This window comes from Primulina huaijiensis, chromosome 4 (assembly GCF_012295235.1).
Source record: "Primulina huaijiensis isolate GDHJ02 chromosome 4, ASM1229523v2, whole genome shotgun sequence".
Classification (NCBI taxonomy): Eukaryota; Viridiplantae; Streptophyta; class Magnoliopsida; order Lamiales; family Gesneriaceae; genus Primulina; species Primulina huaijiensis.
In genome coordinates, this window is record NC_133309.1 from 22,755,710 (window position 1) to 22,774,657 (window position 18,948).

At 35.3% G+C, this 18,948-nt stretch overlaps 2 protein-coding genes across 2 annotated transcripts; both read left to right on the top strand.

Moving 5' to 3' along the window:
- The first annotated feature begins 1,095 nt into the window (after positions 1 to 1,095).
- LOC140975480 (uncharacterized) lies at positions 1,096 to 4,546 on the top strand. The gene has a single exon (XM_073439211.1). It carries the CDS (start codon positions 1,371 to 1,373, stop codon positions 4,302 to 4,304), a length of 2,934 nt encoding a protein of 977 aa, XP_073295312.1. The 5' UTR covers positions 1,096 to 1,370; the 3' UTR covers positions 4,305 to 4,546.
- A 6,117-nt stretch (positions 4,547 to 10,663) lies between these two features.
- Positions 10,664 to 13,755, top strand: LOC140974993 (uncharacterized). The gene is made up of 4 exons (XM_073438487.1): positions 10,664 to 11,265; positions 11,725 to 11,798; positions 11,886 to 12,653; positions 13,226 to 13,755. Exons 1-4 carry the CDS (start codon positions 10,664 to 10,666, stop codon positions 13,753 to 13,755), a joined length of 1,974 nt encoding a protein of 657 aa, XP_073294588.1.
- The last annotated feature ends 5,193 nt before the right edge of the window (positions 13,756 to 18,948 follow it).

Sequence of the window (18,948 nt, forward strand, 5' to 3'; positions counted from 1 at the left end):
ATATATTCAATCAACACTTGTCCGTCTATATTAGAATTTTGCTGATATCCCATTGGAGTGTGACATAAAGCAGAGACTTAGGGAGATGCCCACCTAATATTTCTATTTTCCTTAGGTGGCCTGGTGGGGGGATCCCTATATTTCTCCCTATGGATATTATTTTATTTTATTTTAATAAATTATTTTTTTAAAAAATAATCTTCATAATTTCACCTCAAAAGCCACTAAATAACTCCATGATTGGTTTTTGTGGTACCTCCACATCACTAGAAAATAACCACAAAATTTGATGGTTTGATTTATAAATCATAACATATATAATTATACTTTCATTTTTTATATAGTTTCACACAAAAAAAAAATATGATTGCTACCCAAATGGATGTGATTATAAATGTGTATATATATAATATAAAATTTTTTGAAATCGTACAATAGTCTAGGTGTCTTATTTCGATTGCTCTTCTAGCATCAACGGTTATTACATCTCAACAATCATCTTCTCAATTATCGTTACTCATTCCGATCTATGAAAATTGAACTTGTGATTATAACTGTGATTTTTGCACCAATTGTAAGATTGGACGTTTGTTATTTTACCAAAACTTATATATAGATTTGATGTCACTATAACTCAAATCTTTTAAATCGTATACTTTAAGCGTCATGTTTCGATTGTTCACTTAACGAGAGTAATTATTGAATCCGAACAATATCACATCCATTTAAATTTTAAAAATATAAATAATTCATTTCTATTTTTTTAATCAAGCAAAATGCACATAATAATCAATTTTTTTAGAGTAAGTCTCTTGTGAGACGGTCTCACGAATCTTTATCTGTGAGACGGGTCAACCCTACCGATATTCACAATAAAAAGTAATACTCTTAACATAAAAAGTAATACTTTTTCATAGATAACTCAAATAAAAGATCCGTATCACAAAATACGATCCGTGAAACCGTCTCAATCAAGTTTTTACATTTTTTTTTTTAAGCGTGGATGATATTAAAAGCGCCGCAGCTTTTTCCAAAATCACTGAAAAATAAAAGGTAAATGGTGGTAAATTATTAAAGAATGAGTTCAAGCTTTCATGAATATTACTACTATTTACCTTTCTTCAAAAGTGGATTGGGCAGACTTTTCACATCCATGAAGCTATAAATAATCTCCATGCTCAGAATTCTTCTTTCTGGGATCAATCCTTCCTTCTAAAATCCGAACATGTTTCAGTTTTTCGTTCTTCAAATCCTCTAAGAGTTTGAATTTCTTCTGTTTCTTGCTCACTCACATTCAATCTCATGTACCTTTTAGTTTCAGATATTTGATACTTCTGAAGTAGAAGCTGTTTCCTGTCACATGTTTTGAGATGGGATTCTTCTGTTTTTGTGTGATGATATTTTTTTTCTCTATCTTTTCATCATTTTCTACTCCAGTTCTCGGAGATGATACCTCTGATTCCTTCTGGCTCCTTAGAATAAAATCAGAATTTGTTGATTCCTTGGGAGTTCTTGACAACTGGATTCAAGAGACTAGCATGTGTTCTTGGAATGGAGTCACGTGTACAGAGGATCAAAACAACGTTTTGTCTCTAAATCTGTCCCATTCCGGGCTAAAAGGCTCCATATCTCAAGAATTCTCAAAGCTCAATTTTCTTGAGGATTTGGACTTGTCGGCAAACTCTCTCACAGGTCCTATTCCTTCTGGTATTGGGAATCTTCAAAACTTGAGGGAATTGAAGCTTTTCTCGAACTCTCTCACCGATTCGATCCCTGAAGAGATTGGCCTCTTGAAGAAGCTCCAAGTTCTTCGAATAGGAGACAATTTTCTGACCGGCCAAGTGGTACCGAGCATGGGTAACTTGACAGAGTTGCAGGTGTTGGGCCTTGCTTATTGCCAGTTCAATGGAAGTATACCCAAAGAATTTAGGAAGTTGAAGAATCTCAAGTTTCTTGATTTGCAGAAGAATAGCATTGGTGGAGTTATACCAGAAGAGATTGGTGAATGCATTGAGTTGCAGAATTTCGCTGCATCGAACAATAGGATTGAAGGGGTGATTCCCGGTTCAATTTCCAATCTTGCATCTCTTCAAATCTTAAACTTGGGAAACAACAGCCTTTCTGGACATATCCCAGTTGATTTGAGCCGGCTTTCGAATTTGAAGTACTTGAATTTGCAAGGAAATGGACTAGGAGGTGAAATACCAGCGGAGCTCAACAGATTGGTTCAGTTACAGACACTGGACTTATCCTATAACAACCTATCAGGGATCATTCCTCTACTTAACTCTGAGTTAAAGAGCCTTGAAGTTCTAGTTCTGTCTCACAACCTCTTAACAGGCACCATCCTGGACAATTTTTGCTCCAAGAACTCAGTTTTAAGTAAGGTTTTTCTTGATCAAAACGAGCTATCAGGGAACTTTCCATTGGAGATCCTGAATTGTTCATCCATTCAACAGTTAGAGCTCTCTGGAAACAACTTTGGCGGGCCACTACCGTCGGATCTTGGCAAGCTTGGTGGCCTTACCGATCTTTTGCTCAACAACAATAGTTTCACGGGAGCTCTACCTCCTGAGATAGGGAATTTGAGCGACTTGGAAAGTTTGATCCTCTTTGGTAACAAGCTCAGAGATGGGATTCCAGCAGAAATTGGAAAACTGGAGAAACTGCGCGTTTTGTACCTTTATGATAACCAAATGTCAGGAGACATTCCAAGAGAGCTAACAAATTGCATGAGCTTAACTGAGATCGATTTCTTTGGAAACCATTTTTCGGGAACCATCCCTCCAACAATTGGGAAGCTTAAGAATCTTGTTATCCTTCAGCTGAGGCAGAATGAATTGGCCGGTTCTATTCCATCGAGTTTGGGTTACTGCAGAAAGCTTCAAAGGCTTGCTTTAGCTGATAACAAGCTCTCGGGACCGCTTCCATCGACTTTTGGGATGCTTTCTGAGCTGTTTCTTGTTACTCTTTACAACAATTCACTATCTGGTCAACTTCCTGAATCACTCTTCAATCTCAAAAAGCTTAAAATCATCAACTTTTCGAATAACCGGTTTAGTGGAAGCATTTCTCCTCTTACCGGTTCAAATTCTTTAACCGCTCTAGACTTAACAAGCAATAGTTTCTCAGACAGGATTCCTCCAGAACTAGCCATGTCTAAGAACCTGATTCGCATTCGCCTAGCAAACAATTTTCTTGTTGGTAATATCCCTACTGTGTTTGGCCAGCTTAAACAGCTTCGTTTTCTTGACCTATCGTTCAACAATCTAACCGGTGATCTTGATGAAACCGGGCTTTTAAACTTGAGGAACCTTGGCCATCTTCTCCTCAATGATAACCAATTTTCTGGGATGATTCCTAAATGGTTGGGAAGCATTCAAGAACTAGGAGAACTTGATCTTTCATCTAATAACTTCAATGGTACAGTGCCACCTGAAATTGGAAACTGCTCCAGATTGCTAAAACTTTCTTTACATAGCAACAGATTATCAGGTTCCATCCCCTCAGAGATTGGAAACTTAGACCTTTTAAACGTCCTGAATCTCAGAAAAAATGAGCTATCCGGTTCAATCCCTCCAACAATCCAGCGGTGCAAGAAACTATACGAGCTCAGGCTCTCAGAAAACAAGCTAACCGGTCCCATACCTCCCGAGATAGGCACGTTAAGCGAGTTACAAGTCATTTTAGACCTGAGTTTCAACCAACTTTCAGGTGAAATTCCTTCATCCATTGGAGATCTAGTGAAGCTAGAGAGATTGAATCTTTCTTCCAATCAACTCGAAGGGACAATCCCATCTTTCCTCAGAAAGTTATCGAGTCTCCACAGACTTAACCTGTCAAACAATCATCTCCATGGCCAGCTTCCTTCAACCTTTTCAGGATTCCCACTCAGTTCTTTCCAAGGCAATAAGAAACTATGCGGCCCACCATTAGTACCTTGTTCGGAATCGTCGCTACATGAGAGAAAGTGGCTATCAGAATCTCAGGTAGCAGGTATCATAGTGGCCATCGTGTTCACTTCCACTCTAATATGTCTCTTCTTCATATATATCATGCTCAGAATCTGGTGGAACTGGAGAAACAACGTCATGGTTTCTTGCTCCGAAAACGGTGGTTTCGATTACAAAAAAGAAGACGAAGAATGGGTTTATGGAGAAGAGATCATCAAGAGTAGTGATCATCAGTTTTGGAACTCAAACAATATAGCATTGGTGCCGGCACAACCCAAGCAAATCTCCGAAGAAACCTGCATTTTTCAGTTCAAGTTGAGTTCGAGTAGCTCTATGAATCCTTCGGCTTGAATTTCATCTACTCTCTCTTTATTTTCTTGCATTTCATTATATTTTTGTTGTTAGTTTTGTCAAAGATTTTTGTGAAGTGCTGCATAGAATGTAGTTCATGGGGAAAGAGGTTCCAACTGAATATATAGAGTATTAATTGTGTAAATCTAACAGCAGGGAGGTGTTGTTTTGTTGTATAACTGATATTTTCTCCTAAAAAGCTTATTAATTCCATATTGTGACTGCAAGTATTGGAAATTTAAGTGTAATTTAGTATTATGTGTACTATATTGCATGTCAATTTATACACCAAATTTTTATGTAGTGGAAATGGTCATATCAACTAGAGTTAATAGTCATTTCAAATGGATATTTGTTCAAATTTTTTGTCAAAATATAAAATTTTACCAAAAAACATCTCGTGTGATCGTCTCATGTGTCAATTTTGTGAGACAGATCTCCGATCCAACTCGATCCGATTAATGAGAAAATATACATTGCAATTCGTCTTACAAATACCTACTTAAACTTTAAGTCTTAAAAATTCATTAATATGTAGGCCTCATTCAAAAATTTTCTTTCTAAAATTATTTGGATGTCGTACTTAAAATATCTAACGAGTTATCATCATTCGTTGATTTATAACTCATTTAACATCAAGATCTTAAATTTGAGACAAGATCTTGGCATCGATAGCTTCCTCGACTCAAAAAGAAAAATCTAATGATTGATTTTACAGTACCTACCATCATTTAGGAAATTGCATACAGATATTGACATATACATATATACTATACTAACTCTATCCATAAACTTGTAAACTTAATGCACTACTTTTTCCACTTCTAATATTTATGAATTCACCTTCTCACAAAAAAAAATAGACATAAATATAATTTTTAAAATATTATATATATGTATGAGCATTATTCCACGTGAGAAATGTAATTTTCTTTTTTAAAAAAATGAAGTATAATGATATATTTGATTTGGAATAAACTCAATGCAAAATGACAAGTTGGTTTCTTATCACTCGAACATGCATTATTACTGTACTACTGCTTTTGCTTTTCGGCCTCGTGCAATCCGACGCAAGGCAAACGTCACTTCACAAAGCGATCACAATAAAATCTTGGAATAATGACTGCTACTTTGATTTAACTCAATCTCGAAAAATAGTTCACAAAAAGACTATCAATGATTTTATTCAATCGATGTATCACAACTAACACATTTCTCTCACGTTTAAGAATTATCATATGGAGCGGATCATAAAGTTTACAAGTGGTGAAACGTGAGCTCTGTTATCATGTTAAGATTGAGACTTGAACTTAATTCAACCCTAAAAGCTAGTTCATAGAGAGATGATTATCTAAGTCCATATATACGACTTTCAGTGATTTTATCCAAACGATATGAGACAATTAACATTAATCAATTAAAATCAAAATCAAAATGAAGTATGTTCGTGGGCTCATCATTATTATTATTTTTAAATGATGATTGAACTTGTATCGGTTATTTTTTGGTGTGTAGTGAGTAAACCTCCGGACTAATACAATAGTCTACAAATCAGGTTATCTAAATAAATCCCACTAGATAAACCTTATGTGACCACTCTACTAAGGGTTATGTGTTCATTATCTATTTACATAGATGATTGGATTTTGGAGTGTTATGAATTTATTTTTAATAAACATAATTTCTTGACATTCATATTTTATCTTCACAAAATATAATTTTCCCAAAAAAGTGTTCGAAGTACTCTAGAAAAAGATAAAATACAATCGATAATTGTCAACCAATCAATTTTAACAAGGAATGTTTTTGTGATAATGTACCAGCTTAGTTTGATTGGAGAAATGATTTAGCTAGTTCGGATTTCAAAATTACTTCAATTAGACAACATGCATGTATTAGAAAAATCACAAAAAATTTTGTAAGACACTCTCATAAATAGGAATGGCAATGAGACGAGAAGGGAACGGGTTTGTCATCCCCATCCCCGTCCCCAAATTCTATCCCTACTCTTATACCCTCCGTCCCGATCACAATTTTTTCGAGATCGGGATCGCAGGGATCAAATCCTCATCCTCGTTTCAAAAATATTAATGGAGCAAGACGAAGACGAGTACGAAAATTCCCTAAACCAAAATTTATTATTATATATTATTATTAGTGATAATATTAATATTATTAAAAATATTATTATTACATACCCGTCCATACCTGCCTCGAACTATTTCGAAGATTTTAAAAAATCCTCGAATTCGAAAAAATCGGAGATCCCAATCTCTGTTTCAGATTTTCCCCACGGGTTCCCCACAAACTCGTGGGGAAAATTGTAATCTCTGTTCATGAGTCAATTTTGTAAGACGGATATCTTATTTGAAATATTCATGAAAAATATTACTTTTTATTCTAAAAGTATAAAAAAAATAAAGAATTTATATAATTACAAATGTCACCTTCTTGTATAATTTTAAGATAAATAATCAATATTCTATGTTCTATACATACTTGGAGATCTAAAGACTAAAATCTTGCAAGACCAAAGGCAAACCTAATACCAACCACCAAAGAAAGATACTCGATTCCCAAAAATTAAATCAACTTGGCATGTTTCATCCACACACTTTTTACCACTAGCATGAAACACGTGCACCAATTATATGATAAAAATTAAAATTTTGATTTTTTTAAAAAATAATTTGAATCATTTTGTTATTTATTTGAGTTTAATCACTTGTTATATTAGACGAATAAATTAATTAAGAACTTATATAATTTATTTTCGAATTTTTTGTCAGATTAAAATTCAAGCTGTTAATTTTATGTTATTTGATAAATTATAATTAGTACAATATATAGAACCAAATGAATTGAAACAAATTTTTAAAAAATATATATCCAAACACCACGTAGAAGGCATAATAAACTAAAAATCAATCAAATTATGGACTTTATCAATGCATAATTCATAATTTACATAAATTAAGCACACTAACGATAAATAATTATCAATTTAAAATATTGTGACTAACTCATCAAAATAATATCAAAACTAATGAAATAATAATAATGATTGTAAAATATAACTCATAATATTCTATTTAAATAATATTTAAACAGCTACATAATTTTTTTATATTTTGTTTTTAGAATTTTGATAGACTTAATTTAATTGTGGTGATGATAGTCAAAACCAGCAGATCGCGTGAATAAAAACCAGAAGATAGTATAAAGCAGTAGTTAGTATAAAACCAGTAGTTCTCCGATCGCTTTTACAAAGCAGTACTCTTCGAGTACTTATCCACTTGGAAAACAGAAGCAGAACTTGACTTTTACTGAATCAGAACCTATCGATCTTATATTAAATGTTACCGTTACTTTACCAAATACGAGTATTAAATGCTTCATTAATGCTGAACAAAGTCATTTAATACGCCTTACCTATTTTGGTATAAAACAACACTGATTGTTTTGAAGCTTTTTTGCAGGAACTCTTTTAGGCAATAAAGCTGATTTTATCAGAAGTCAAAGAAGCCATTTTTGTTTATAGACGTTGGATTCAAGACTCTTATAAATACACGAGATCAACGACGTTTTTAGGTTACCAAAAACAACGATTACATTATCTATCTTACCAACGTCGCTTTGAGCACTCAGAACTACTTATCATCTTCAAGCTCGATATACAGAAAATCAGCACAAGCTTCATAATAGTTATATGATCTTTTGAGATCATATTGTGCTGACTGTTTCTTACTCTCTCTACAATCATTATCTTGTTATTACATATTTGAGAAGAGTTTGTAATCTGGAAAAAAGTATTTTCCAGAACCTTGTTGTATCGGTTTTATTGTGTTGAGAAACTAAGAGTTTCAGTAGGCTAAGGATAAGTCCTACTGAAGTGGGTGTGTACAAGTGTTGTACTGTAAAAACCAAAGTTTTTTAGTGATACTTTCTGGAAACAGAAGAAGGGGATACGTAGAAGATTTCATCTTCGAACTTCCATAAACAACCATTGTCTACTGCCTACTGTTTTATCATTATACACCCTTAAGCCATCAGATCGTTTCCGCACTATATTGTGGTCTGCTGGTTATACACTTGAACAAGATTTGCTATAATCTCTAACAGGATTCTAGCACCCCTTTGCAAAAACGATCGTCAAAGGATAGAGTTTATTCACCCCCCTCTAAACTCCATATCGATCCCCAACAAGTGGTATCAGAGCAGATTTTTCTTGTTCTATAATTACAACAGATATGACACACTTCAGCAAGGTTCCCATGTTCTCAAAAGAAGACTTTGATGACTGGAAGATCTGGATGCAAGCTCACCTTGCAGCTCAAGACGATGACATGTGGTTTGTCATCACAGATGGTCCGTTAAAGATTTTAAAACCCAACTCTGCTATTGCTGTTACTGAGGGAGCACCTCAGATGGTTGAGAAGCACAGAAGTGAATAGACTGGCGAAGATAAAAAGAAAGTCAATCTCGATAATGTTGCGAATGACATTCTTTACAAAACCCTCGACAAAAATACCTTTAGCAAGATCAAAATGTGTGCTACTGCCAAGGAGAGTTGGGAAAAGCTCATTCAAATCTGTGAAGGAAATGAGCAGACGAAGGAAAATAAATTGTCTGTAGCAATGCAGAAATTTGAGAATCTCAAAATGAAAGTTGGAGAAACTCTAAGTGAGTTTGATGAACGTTTCAGTATCTTTGTTAATGAGCTAGCAGCTCTTGGCAAAGAGTATTGCAACAAAGAGATAGCACTCAAAGTTATGAGAGCTTTACCCAGGGAATGTGACGTTAAAACAATGGCTTCGAGATTCTCTAAAGATTTAAACAAGCTGGAACTAAATGACTTGTTTGCTGACTTAAAAGCCTATGAGTTCGAACTGGAAGTGAGAAGTGGAGAAGAGCCCTCATCAAATCTACCCACCAAGGCTCTTGCTGCTACTGCCACTACTACTACTAATCCTGCTGCTGCTGCTGTAGTTGTTCCACAAGCAGTACCTTGTACCATCATTGAGAGCACTTCTGAAAAGACTGCTGCATCAGCAATGATGCTATGTCTCTATTTGTGAAGAAATTCTCTAGATTTATGAAGAAGACTCATCGAGCTTATCAGAACCCTAACCGGAACTTCAAGAAGGATTCACCACCTGGTGACATGACGTGTTTCAACTGTGAAAAGATCGGTCACTTTATTGCTGATTGTCCAAAGCCCAAGAAGGATGACCAGTAGAAAAATGAATACAAGAGGAATGACAAGAAATTCAGAAGAGACCGCAAATCAATTATTGCTGAGGAAAGCAAATCTATATGGACGGATTCTAGTTCTGAGTCCTCTGACTCAGAGAGTCATTCTAGCGAAAGTGATGCAGAAGAGATCAAATGTCTCATGGCAGATATTGAACGAACCTCGACATCTGGAGAGGTACTTGACTTTGACTCTGACAATTTACACGAGCTGATTTGATTAAAGCACTGCATGACATGGTGGAAGAGTACTCGAGACTTTCTCAGTCATTCGAGGAAGTTAAGACTGAAAATCAAAACTTAAAGGATCAAGTCAGTAAGTTCGCTTGCTTACAAGAGAATAGCTGCAATGATTTAAAAGTTGAGATAAGTAAGTTAAGAACTGAGAATGACATGGTTAATGCAGATTACAAGACGATGAAGTCTGAGAATCAGAAGTTATCTATTCTGGTAAATGCATGGAACAAGTCTTCTGTTTCTTTAGAGAAGATGCAAGAATTGCAGAAGCAATCCGGTGATAGAAGTGGTCTCAGATTCAGCAATAATGAAAGCCCTTCTGAAATGAGTACTAAGCCAGAACTGGATAAAGGCAAAGGGAAATTCATTCACTTTGTTAAATCCAGTGTTGTATATGAACATGAAGTACCAACTGTTCGAGTTGAAAAGAATGTAGATCAGACGAGCAAAAGAAAGCATTATGAGTTGGGATATGTTGAAACTAAGGGAAGAGTCCACCAGAGTTCTGGATCTAGTAGATGATTCAACTTAGGAGGACAACCCCCTATGAAGGTTAAAAACTATCAGTACCATAATTCTAGACCTGTTCAGAAGAGATACAGGCCAGACAACAAAAACAGAAGGGAAGAACAACATTTTAAGATGTATTCTGTTAGAAATAACAGAACTTCTGTTGCACACACTTCTTTGGATACCCGAAGTACAAGGTCACCAAGAATTGTACAAATGTGGGTCCTTAAAGGACTGATAAGGCTTAGACCCAAATAGATTTGGGTACCAGATACTAAAATTTGTGTTTGCAGGAACAGAAGAGAAAAGCCAAAATCAGCAGCTCCACATGGTATCTGGACAGTGGATGTTCTAGACACATGACTGGACAGAAAAATTTGCTATCAGAAGTAATGAGTTGTATTGGACCAAACATAACATTTGGGGATAACTCAAAAGGTAAAACCGTGGGTAAAGGTAAGATTATCTATGGTAACATTACTATCAATGATGTACTATTAGTTGAAAATCTTTGTTACAACTTGATTAGCATTAGTCATCTGTGTGATAATGGTTATTCTGTGGCTTTTCAGAAGCACACATGCACAGTTAAAAACGCTGATGAGTCTACTGTATTAACTGAAAAAAGAGAAGGTAACACATACAAAGATTCTTGGAATATAGATCATGTTAATGTTCCTACGTGTTTAGTTGCCTCTCTTAGTGATAAACATTTGCTATGGCACAAGAGATTGAATCACCTGAACTTCAAGTCAATCAACAATCTCAAGAAGCAGAATATAATTAACGATTTGCCTGATATTAACTTTGTTAAGAATCATGTTTGTTCTGCATGTCAACTTGGCAAGCAGGTGAGATCTAGCTTCAAGAACAAAAGTAGTAAATCAACTTCAATGTGTTTGGAATTATTGCATATGGACTTATTTGGTCCAATCCCTATCATGAGCTCAGGGGGAATGAAGTATACACTTGCTGTTGTCGATGACTTCTCTAGATTTACTTGGGTGATATTTCTTACTGGAAAAGATCAAACCAGTAGCCTCCTGATCAAGCTTCTGAAAAAGATTCAAAATGAAAAATCAGTTTCTGTCATTAAAATCAGAAGTGATCGGGGTACTGAGTTTACTAACAAGATTCTTGAGTTATACTTGGATGAACATGGCATTCATCATGAATATTCAGCAGCCAGAACGCCTCAACAAAATGGAGTAGCTGAGAGGAGAAACAGAACTCTTAAAGAAGCTGCTAGAACAATGTTAGAAGATGCAGACATCTCTCAGCGCTTCTGGGCAGAAGCAATCAACACAGCATGCTACACACAAAACAGAACCATGATCAACAAAAGGCACAATTAGACTCCATATGAGATATGGAAAGGGAGTAAGCTTAATGTATCTTATTTTCATGTATTTGGTTGCAGATGTTTTGTGCACAACAATGGTAAAAACTATTTGTCTGCATTTGACTCGAAATCAGATGCTGGTCTTTTTCTTGGTTATTCAGCAGTAAGCAAAGCTTTAAAAATTTTCAATAATAGAACTCTTAATGTTGAAGAATCTATTCTCGTTGTTTTTGATGAAGATAGCAGTGCTCCTGGAATTTCAAATGAGTCAAAACTAAGTAACAGGTTAGACGGGATTCATCTGGAACTGGATAGTGAAGAAGATGCAGAACCTAGTGTTAAAGATGTTCAAAATCCAGAACCAGGCATTCCTCTGGTAGAACCAGATGTTCAGACACAGGACATACCAAAACCAGAAGTGAACATTTCGGAATCTGCTACTGCTTTAGCTGAGCCTGATTCAAATCCATCAAACCAGGAAGATACTTCTTTAAACCCTTTTGTTTGGAGAAAATCTCATCCCCCATCTTTGATTATTGGTAATCCAACAGTCCCTATGAGAACCAGAAGGCAAATGATTAATGAATATATGCATGCTGCTTTTATCTCTCAGGATGAACCAATGAAAATTGAAGAAGCTTTTCTGGATCCCAGTTGGATTGAAGCTATGGAAGAAGAGCTAAATCAATTTAAGAGAAATGAAGTTTGGCTTCTTGTACCTAGACCATCTCATCAAGCCGTTATTGGAACCCGGTGGATATTTAGAAACAAGCTAAATGAAGAAGGCATTGTGGTCAGAAATAAAGCAAGACTGGTAGCTCAAGGTTTCAGACAAGAAGAAAGAATAGACTATGATGAAACCTATGCACCAGTAACAAGGCTTGAAGCGATCAGAATATTTTTAGCCTTTGCTGCTTTCAAAAATATCAAAGTTTATCAGATGGACGTAAAAAGCGCATTCCTGAATGGTCTATTGCAAGAAAAGGTCTATGTTGAACAACCTCCAGGTTTTATCGACCATTTCTTACCTCATCATGTATTTAAATTACACAAAGCCCTGTATGGTTTAAAGCAAGCACCTCGAGCTTGGTATGAGACGCTCTCTCAATTTCTTGTCGATCATGATTTTATAATCGGCACATTAGACAAGACCATTTTAGTTAAGAATAAGCACATTCAGTTAGTACAGATTTATGTTGATGATATTATCTTTGGGTCAACTAACCCCAAATTGTGTGCAAAGTTTGCTAAGTTAATGCATGAACAGTTTGAAATGAGCATGATGGGAGAATTAACATTCTTCCTAGGACTACAGATCAAGCAACTGGATACTAGAATTTTCATAAATCAAGCTAAGTATACTAAGGAACTACTGAAAAAGTTTGGCATGGAAACATGCTCCGCTGCTTCCACTCCTATGAGCTCATCTACTAAACTTGACAAGGATGAAAATGGAATTTCAGTAGAGGTAACTCAATATCGTGGTCTGATTGACTCTCTGTTATATCTTACTGATAGTAGACCTGATATTATATTTGTTGTTTGCATTTGTGCAAGATTTCAGTCTAATCCTAAGCAGTCTCATATTCTTCTGAGGCTCAAGGACCTCAGAAGAAGATAAAGAGAAAGAGAGTGGTTATTTCCACTGATTCTGACAAAACAGTATCTGAGGAGTCTTCTGATCCTACCAAGGCATCTCTACCAGCAACTCCTACCAAGAAGAAAGCTCGCACTGCTTTTCACATCAAGAAAACAGCAGCACTCACTGATTTAGACACTGTCCCCTTGAGACAAGTGTTTCCAGAAGCCACTTCTTCTTTGCCAGAATCTGTCCCTGTCTCTAGACCTGCAGCTACTTCTACTGCCACCACTTCATCTACTGCTCCGATCTTCAGACCGACTTCTGGAGTTGTCATTCGAGAATCCACCGCTGGGTCTTCTGCATTTAGACCAGTGTTGCCTGCATCATCTTCTGATATAGGCAAAGGGAAACTCGTTGAAGAAACACCAACTCACGGCACCAAATCATTTGTTTTAACTGGTGTTGATATTCACTTAGAGGAGATTGAGAAATCTGCCAATGAAGGCATGACGTTCTTTGACGAATGACATAACGTTCGAGTTTTTCATCCTCTCTCATATTTCAAGACACCAATTACCTTTGGAAGAATGATGAAGTACGAGAAGAAAGTTTTTGAATTAGCCAGAACTGATAATGTGATTGAAGCTATGAGCAGGCAAAGCTTCATTCTTGAGCAGCTTAAGCGACAGAAGCTGGAATTAGTGTTGAAGACTCTTCAGTCCAACTTTGATGCCTTGATTCCCACTGCTGCTCAGGATCAGAATGTGATCCTTATTCTAACAGACCGATTGAGAATGATGAATGAGCAACTTCTTGCTCTAGAACAGGCCTTCGGAGAGCCTGTACAATATTCAGTAGGCTTCGTTCCAATCTCTACTCAGATTGAGCCAGTTGATGAACATACTATAGCTCCTCCAGAAGCTAAGGTCTCTAGTACTCCTGCATCACCGAAGTTGCCTACTCCATCTTCTTCTCTTATCTCTGTTCGAGAATTGGCTTCAGTGGATGAAATCATTCAATCGATTGTTCTTGATGTTTCTGCTGCACCAGAAGCAGTTCAGACTGATGATGTGTTACAACCAGCAGTCCAACCAACAGTTGAACCAGCAGACCTACCCATGGCAGAATCAGATGCTACTCAATCTCAATCATTGCCAAACTTAGAGGTCTTCTTTACTGAACATCGAATGGCAATGGAAGCTATTTTGAATGATCCATCTATATCCATTCTGGCCACCAAACAACTGGAAGCCTTGGAAGCTGCAAAACCACAAGGAAGTGCAGCTCCTGAACCATCTACTGCTGCTGGAGGAACCTCTTCTGAACAGCTCGTTGCTGCTTCTACTGCTCCTACAGAACTTGTCCCTTCTACTGCACTGATTGTCCATCCTGCTGACTCCTTGACTCATGCTGATCACGTTGCTCATCTTGCTGAAATCAAGCAACGTATTTTGGCCAGAAGCCCCTCCCCAGAAGAAGAGCACTTCAATCTTGAATTTGAGATCGACACACTGAGGCGGACTATTGACAGAATTTCCAAAATCGTCAAGCAGTTATCTTATGATCATGCTGGTGAGGTCAGTGCCACCGAATTTTTCAGAAAACGCGTAATGGATTATGTCATTAACACGGCACATTCATTGACAAAACTTGAGGTTGAATCTGACCTCTTCAGGAAAAATGTCTTGACTAATCATACTAACCTCATGCTCGGTCAAACTGATGTTCTTCGTATTATCTCTGCTCATGACTCTTCTCTTCAATCCATCTCCACTCAAATTGCGGCTAGTGACTCCAAAATTGAAACTATCAACGACAAGATTGAGTCACAATCTCAATCTATTCAAGCTCTAAATGAACAAGTTTCGAGTCAAACGCCAATTCTGGAGATACTGCATACTGGCCTTTTTACTCTTACTGGACGAGTAGATTTCTTACTTAATCGAGTTCAGGCGTTTGATGCCAAAAAGAGGGAAACAGAAGGCAGACTAGAAGCAAAAGGAAGAAGACCAGAAGCAGAAGGAAAAATGACAGAAGGAGGACATCACGCAGAATCATCTTTCAGATGCCAAGATCCTCATAATGAGGATACCCTGTTCCGAGACATTGGAACAGATGATTAAAACTCCTTAACGCTTTTTGAACTCTGATTTACAGCTTATTTTCTTATCAATTGCTTTTAAATGATATCTGCTTTTATATTCATCATTTCTAATTTCTAGGTTTTGGCATCACCGCAAAGGGAGAAATTGATAAGACTTAATTTAATTGTGGTGATGATAGTCAAAACCAGTAGATCGCGTGAATAAAAACCAGAAGATAGTATAAAGCAGTAGTTAGTATAAAACCAGTAGTTCTCCTATCGCTTATACAAAGCAGTACTCTTCGAGTACTTATCCGCTTAGAAAACAGAAGCAGAACTTGACTTTTACTGAATCAGAACCTATCAATCTTATATTGAATGTTACCGTTATTTTACCAAGTACGAGTATTAAATGCTTCATTAATGCTGAACAAAGTCATTTAATACGCCTTACTTATTTTGATATAAAACAAGACTGATTGTTTTGAAGCTTTTTTGCAGGACTTTTAGGCAATAAAGCTGATTTTATCAGAAGTCAAAGAAGTCGTTTTTGTTTAAAGACGTTGGATTCAAGACTCTTATAAATACACGAGATCAACGACGTTTTTAGGTTACCAAAAACAACGATTACATTATCTATCTTACCAACGTCGCTTTGAGCACTCAGAACTACTTATCATCTTCAAGCTCGATATACAGAAAAGCAGCACACGCTTCATAATAGTTATCTGATCTTTTGAGATCATATTGTGCTGACTGTTTCTTACTCTCTTTACAATCATTATCTTGTTATTACATATTTGAGAAGAGTTTGTAATCTGGAAAAGAGTATTTTCCAGAACCTTGTTGTATCGGTTTTATTGTGTTGAGAAACTAAGAGTTTCAGTAGGCTAAGGATAAGTCCTACTGAAGTGGGTGTGTACAAGTGTTGTACTGTAAAAACCAAAGTATTGTAGTGATACCTTCTGGAAACAGAAGAAGGGGAGACGTAGAAGATTTCATTTTCGAACTTCCATAAACAACCATTTGTCTACTGCCTACTATTTTATCATTATACACCCTTAAGCCATCAGATCGTTTTCGCACTATATTGTGGTCTGCTGGTTATACACTTGAACAAGATTCGCTATAATCTCTAACAGGATTCTAGCACCCTTTTGCAAAAACGACCGTCAAAGAATAGAGTTTATTCAACCCCCCGAAAACTCCATATCGATCCCCAACAAATTTTATATCATAGATAATTAATTTTATATCAGAATCGATATTTTATAAACTACATCGATGATTATTAATTTCTTGTTAAATATAAATTTAAAATAATAAATAAATCAACATATGTAATGAAATACACTTTTAAATAAGATTATATGGTAAATATAAAATAAAATCTAAAAAACTCATACAATAATTATTAAATATAAATTTTAAATTACCGTTATGATTTTCAAATAAAAATTTGAAATATAACAAAAGAAATAAACTTGCATAAAAAATGTTATTTTTTGTATTTATTGAATTAGTTAGTTTGATTTCTAAATAAATAAAGATGTTAAAATATCATAATGAAATAAAGACAAGGGAAGAAAGTCAAAAATACAAAATCATAACCATAAAATGTGGTTAATTAATATTAATTATTAATTAATAGACTAAATGTGAAATGTTATTCTACTATTGCACATATAATTAAAATTTTCATATATCTTCTTGAGATATTATAATTTATTACTTAATTAGAAATTACACTAAAAATATAATTATAAAATTACAATAAAATCATTGAAAAAAATGCAGAGAAAAAATTAAAAGGATAAAACATTTAAATATAGTATAAAGATGAGTTATTTGATAAAATTAATATAGGAGTTACATTTTATTCTTGAAATGTGTTGTCACGCCACGAAACTCGGGATTGACACCAGCGTCGTTTAACAATCACACAATTGATAACAAACAGCCTCGTAGCACAGTATAAACCGAAACCAGTTTATTTCATAAATTCTCAAAAATACCAATGTCTTTACAACTAAAATAAAATAAATTACGGAAGCGTCTTACATGAAATTTAAGTTGCTAAATTCGAAACTAGCAAAGATAACATGACTAAAACTAAATCTCGAAAATCATCATCCCCAAAATTGTTCTGATTCATCTTCCTCAACCTGGTCTTCGGATTTATTTGAGGAGGGAAGAGTAAGGGGTGAGTATTTTGGGAAATACTCAGCAAGTTGGGGCCGTTCGAGCACAATAAAAACAACATACAATTTTTGAAATATATACCATGCAAAACATGACTCATATCACGTGCACATCATTGACCCGACACTGAGATTCATCTACTTTCAATGGTTTACTGATATCAGTCCCTAATTTTTACTCCTCTAAGGGGACGAGGACGTATAGAGGTTATCTCCCCCACCGCGTAAGGGTACATCGTGGTTGGGATTCCCACCCATATAAAGTTGAATTCTCACAGTGTCAAAACATTACTCATGTCAAAAATAGTAACTAGAAGGGTGTAGAAGAAGAATTGTACTCGACCGAATTTTAACAAAAATGAAAATATATGCACCGAAAATTCAACATTTTAAAACAAGCCCACTTACCTTAATTTCTTTGAGAAAAACGTGAAAAAGAGAGGGGGTTCCCTTGCACTTGAATTTCGAATTCCTGCTTCGGCGGCTGAACTGCGGCAGTGCTTCGCGGCTCTCGAAAACCTAAGGAGACTAGAGAGGGAGAACTCGAAAATTTGGTGTGCTATGAGGTATGATTTTCGATCTATAGGGCCCTCCTATTTATAAGGGTTGGCTGCTATCGTGATCGAGAGTTATAGTTGCGTTTGAACTCTGAATCAAATCTTCATCTAGAATCATGATATATCCGTGATCTTGGGTGATATTCGAAATCTAACTCTTTCATCTCATAAAATTTCGAAATTACCTAATACAAACACTATTGAATTCGAATTCTAGGGATTTTTATTATCTTTTGCTTGATCTTTTATCCCGGTATCTCAATATCAACTCAAATCTTAGATCTTTATCTGCTTATATTCAAAATTCCTTATTTAATTTCTTGGATTGTGATAGATTTATTCATCCCAAAATTTTAAGTTGCAAAATAAATAATACCATTTTAATTTCGAGCTTCATAATTCTGCACACGATAAAATTATCTACACAACTTAGATAACCATACAAAAATCTTATATTCTGAATAATGATATTAATATCCAAGATTACACAATCCTAGTACAATCAAATTATTAAAAGATATGATCACGATTGCACAAAATCTCGAGTTTTACATGTGTATAAAAGGTTAATTTTGTCATTGCACAATTGGAAAAAATGCCTTTCATCCACACTTTTATAGGTAATATATATATAGATTGAAATGTGTATACAAGGTTAATTTTGTCATTGCACAATTGAAAAACAATGTCTTTCATCCACACTTTTATAGGTATATTAGCACACTCGATCCTTCAAAATTTTTTTGAAATGAAATAGAATGAAATATGACATAATTAAATATTATAATGAAAAATAGATAAGGAAAAAAAGTCAAAAGAATAAAAAAATAGCCCTAAAATGTGGTTAATTAGTATTAATTAATAGACTAAGTGTGAAAT

What these genes read in the sequence shown, in the direction of transcription:
- LOC140974993 (XM_073438487.1), top strand. Translation starts at nt 10,664, where the DNA reads ATGACTGGACAGAAAAATTTGCTATCAGAAGTAATGAGTTGTATTGGA. An exon ending in ATGAGCTCAGGGGGAATGAA is followed by an intron (nt 11,266 to 11,724) that starts GTATACACTTGC and finishes ATTTGGTTGCAG; the next exon opens with ATGTTTTGTGCACAACAATG. An exon ending in AGATGCTGGTCTTTTTCTTG is followed by an intron (nt 11,799 to 11,885) that starts GTTATTCAGCAG and finishes TTTTTGATGAAG; the next exon opens with ATAGCAGTGCTCCTGGAATT.
- LOC140975480 (XM_073439211.1), top strand. Translation starts at nt 1,371, where the DNA reads ATGGGATTCTTCTGTTTTTGTGTGATGATATTTTTTTTCTCTATCTTT.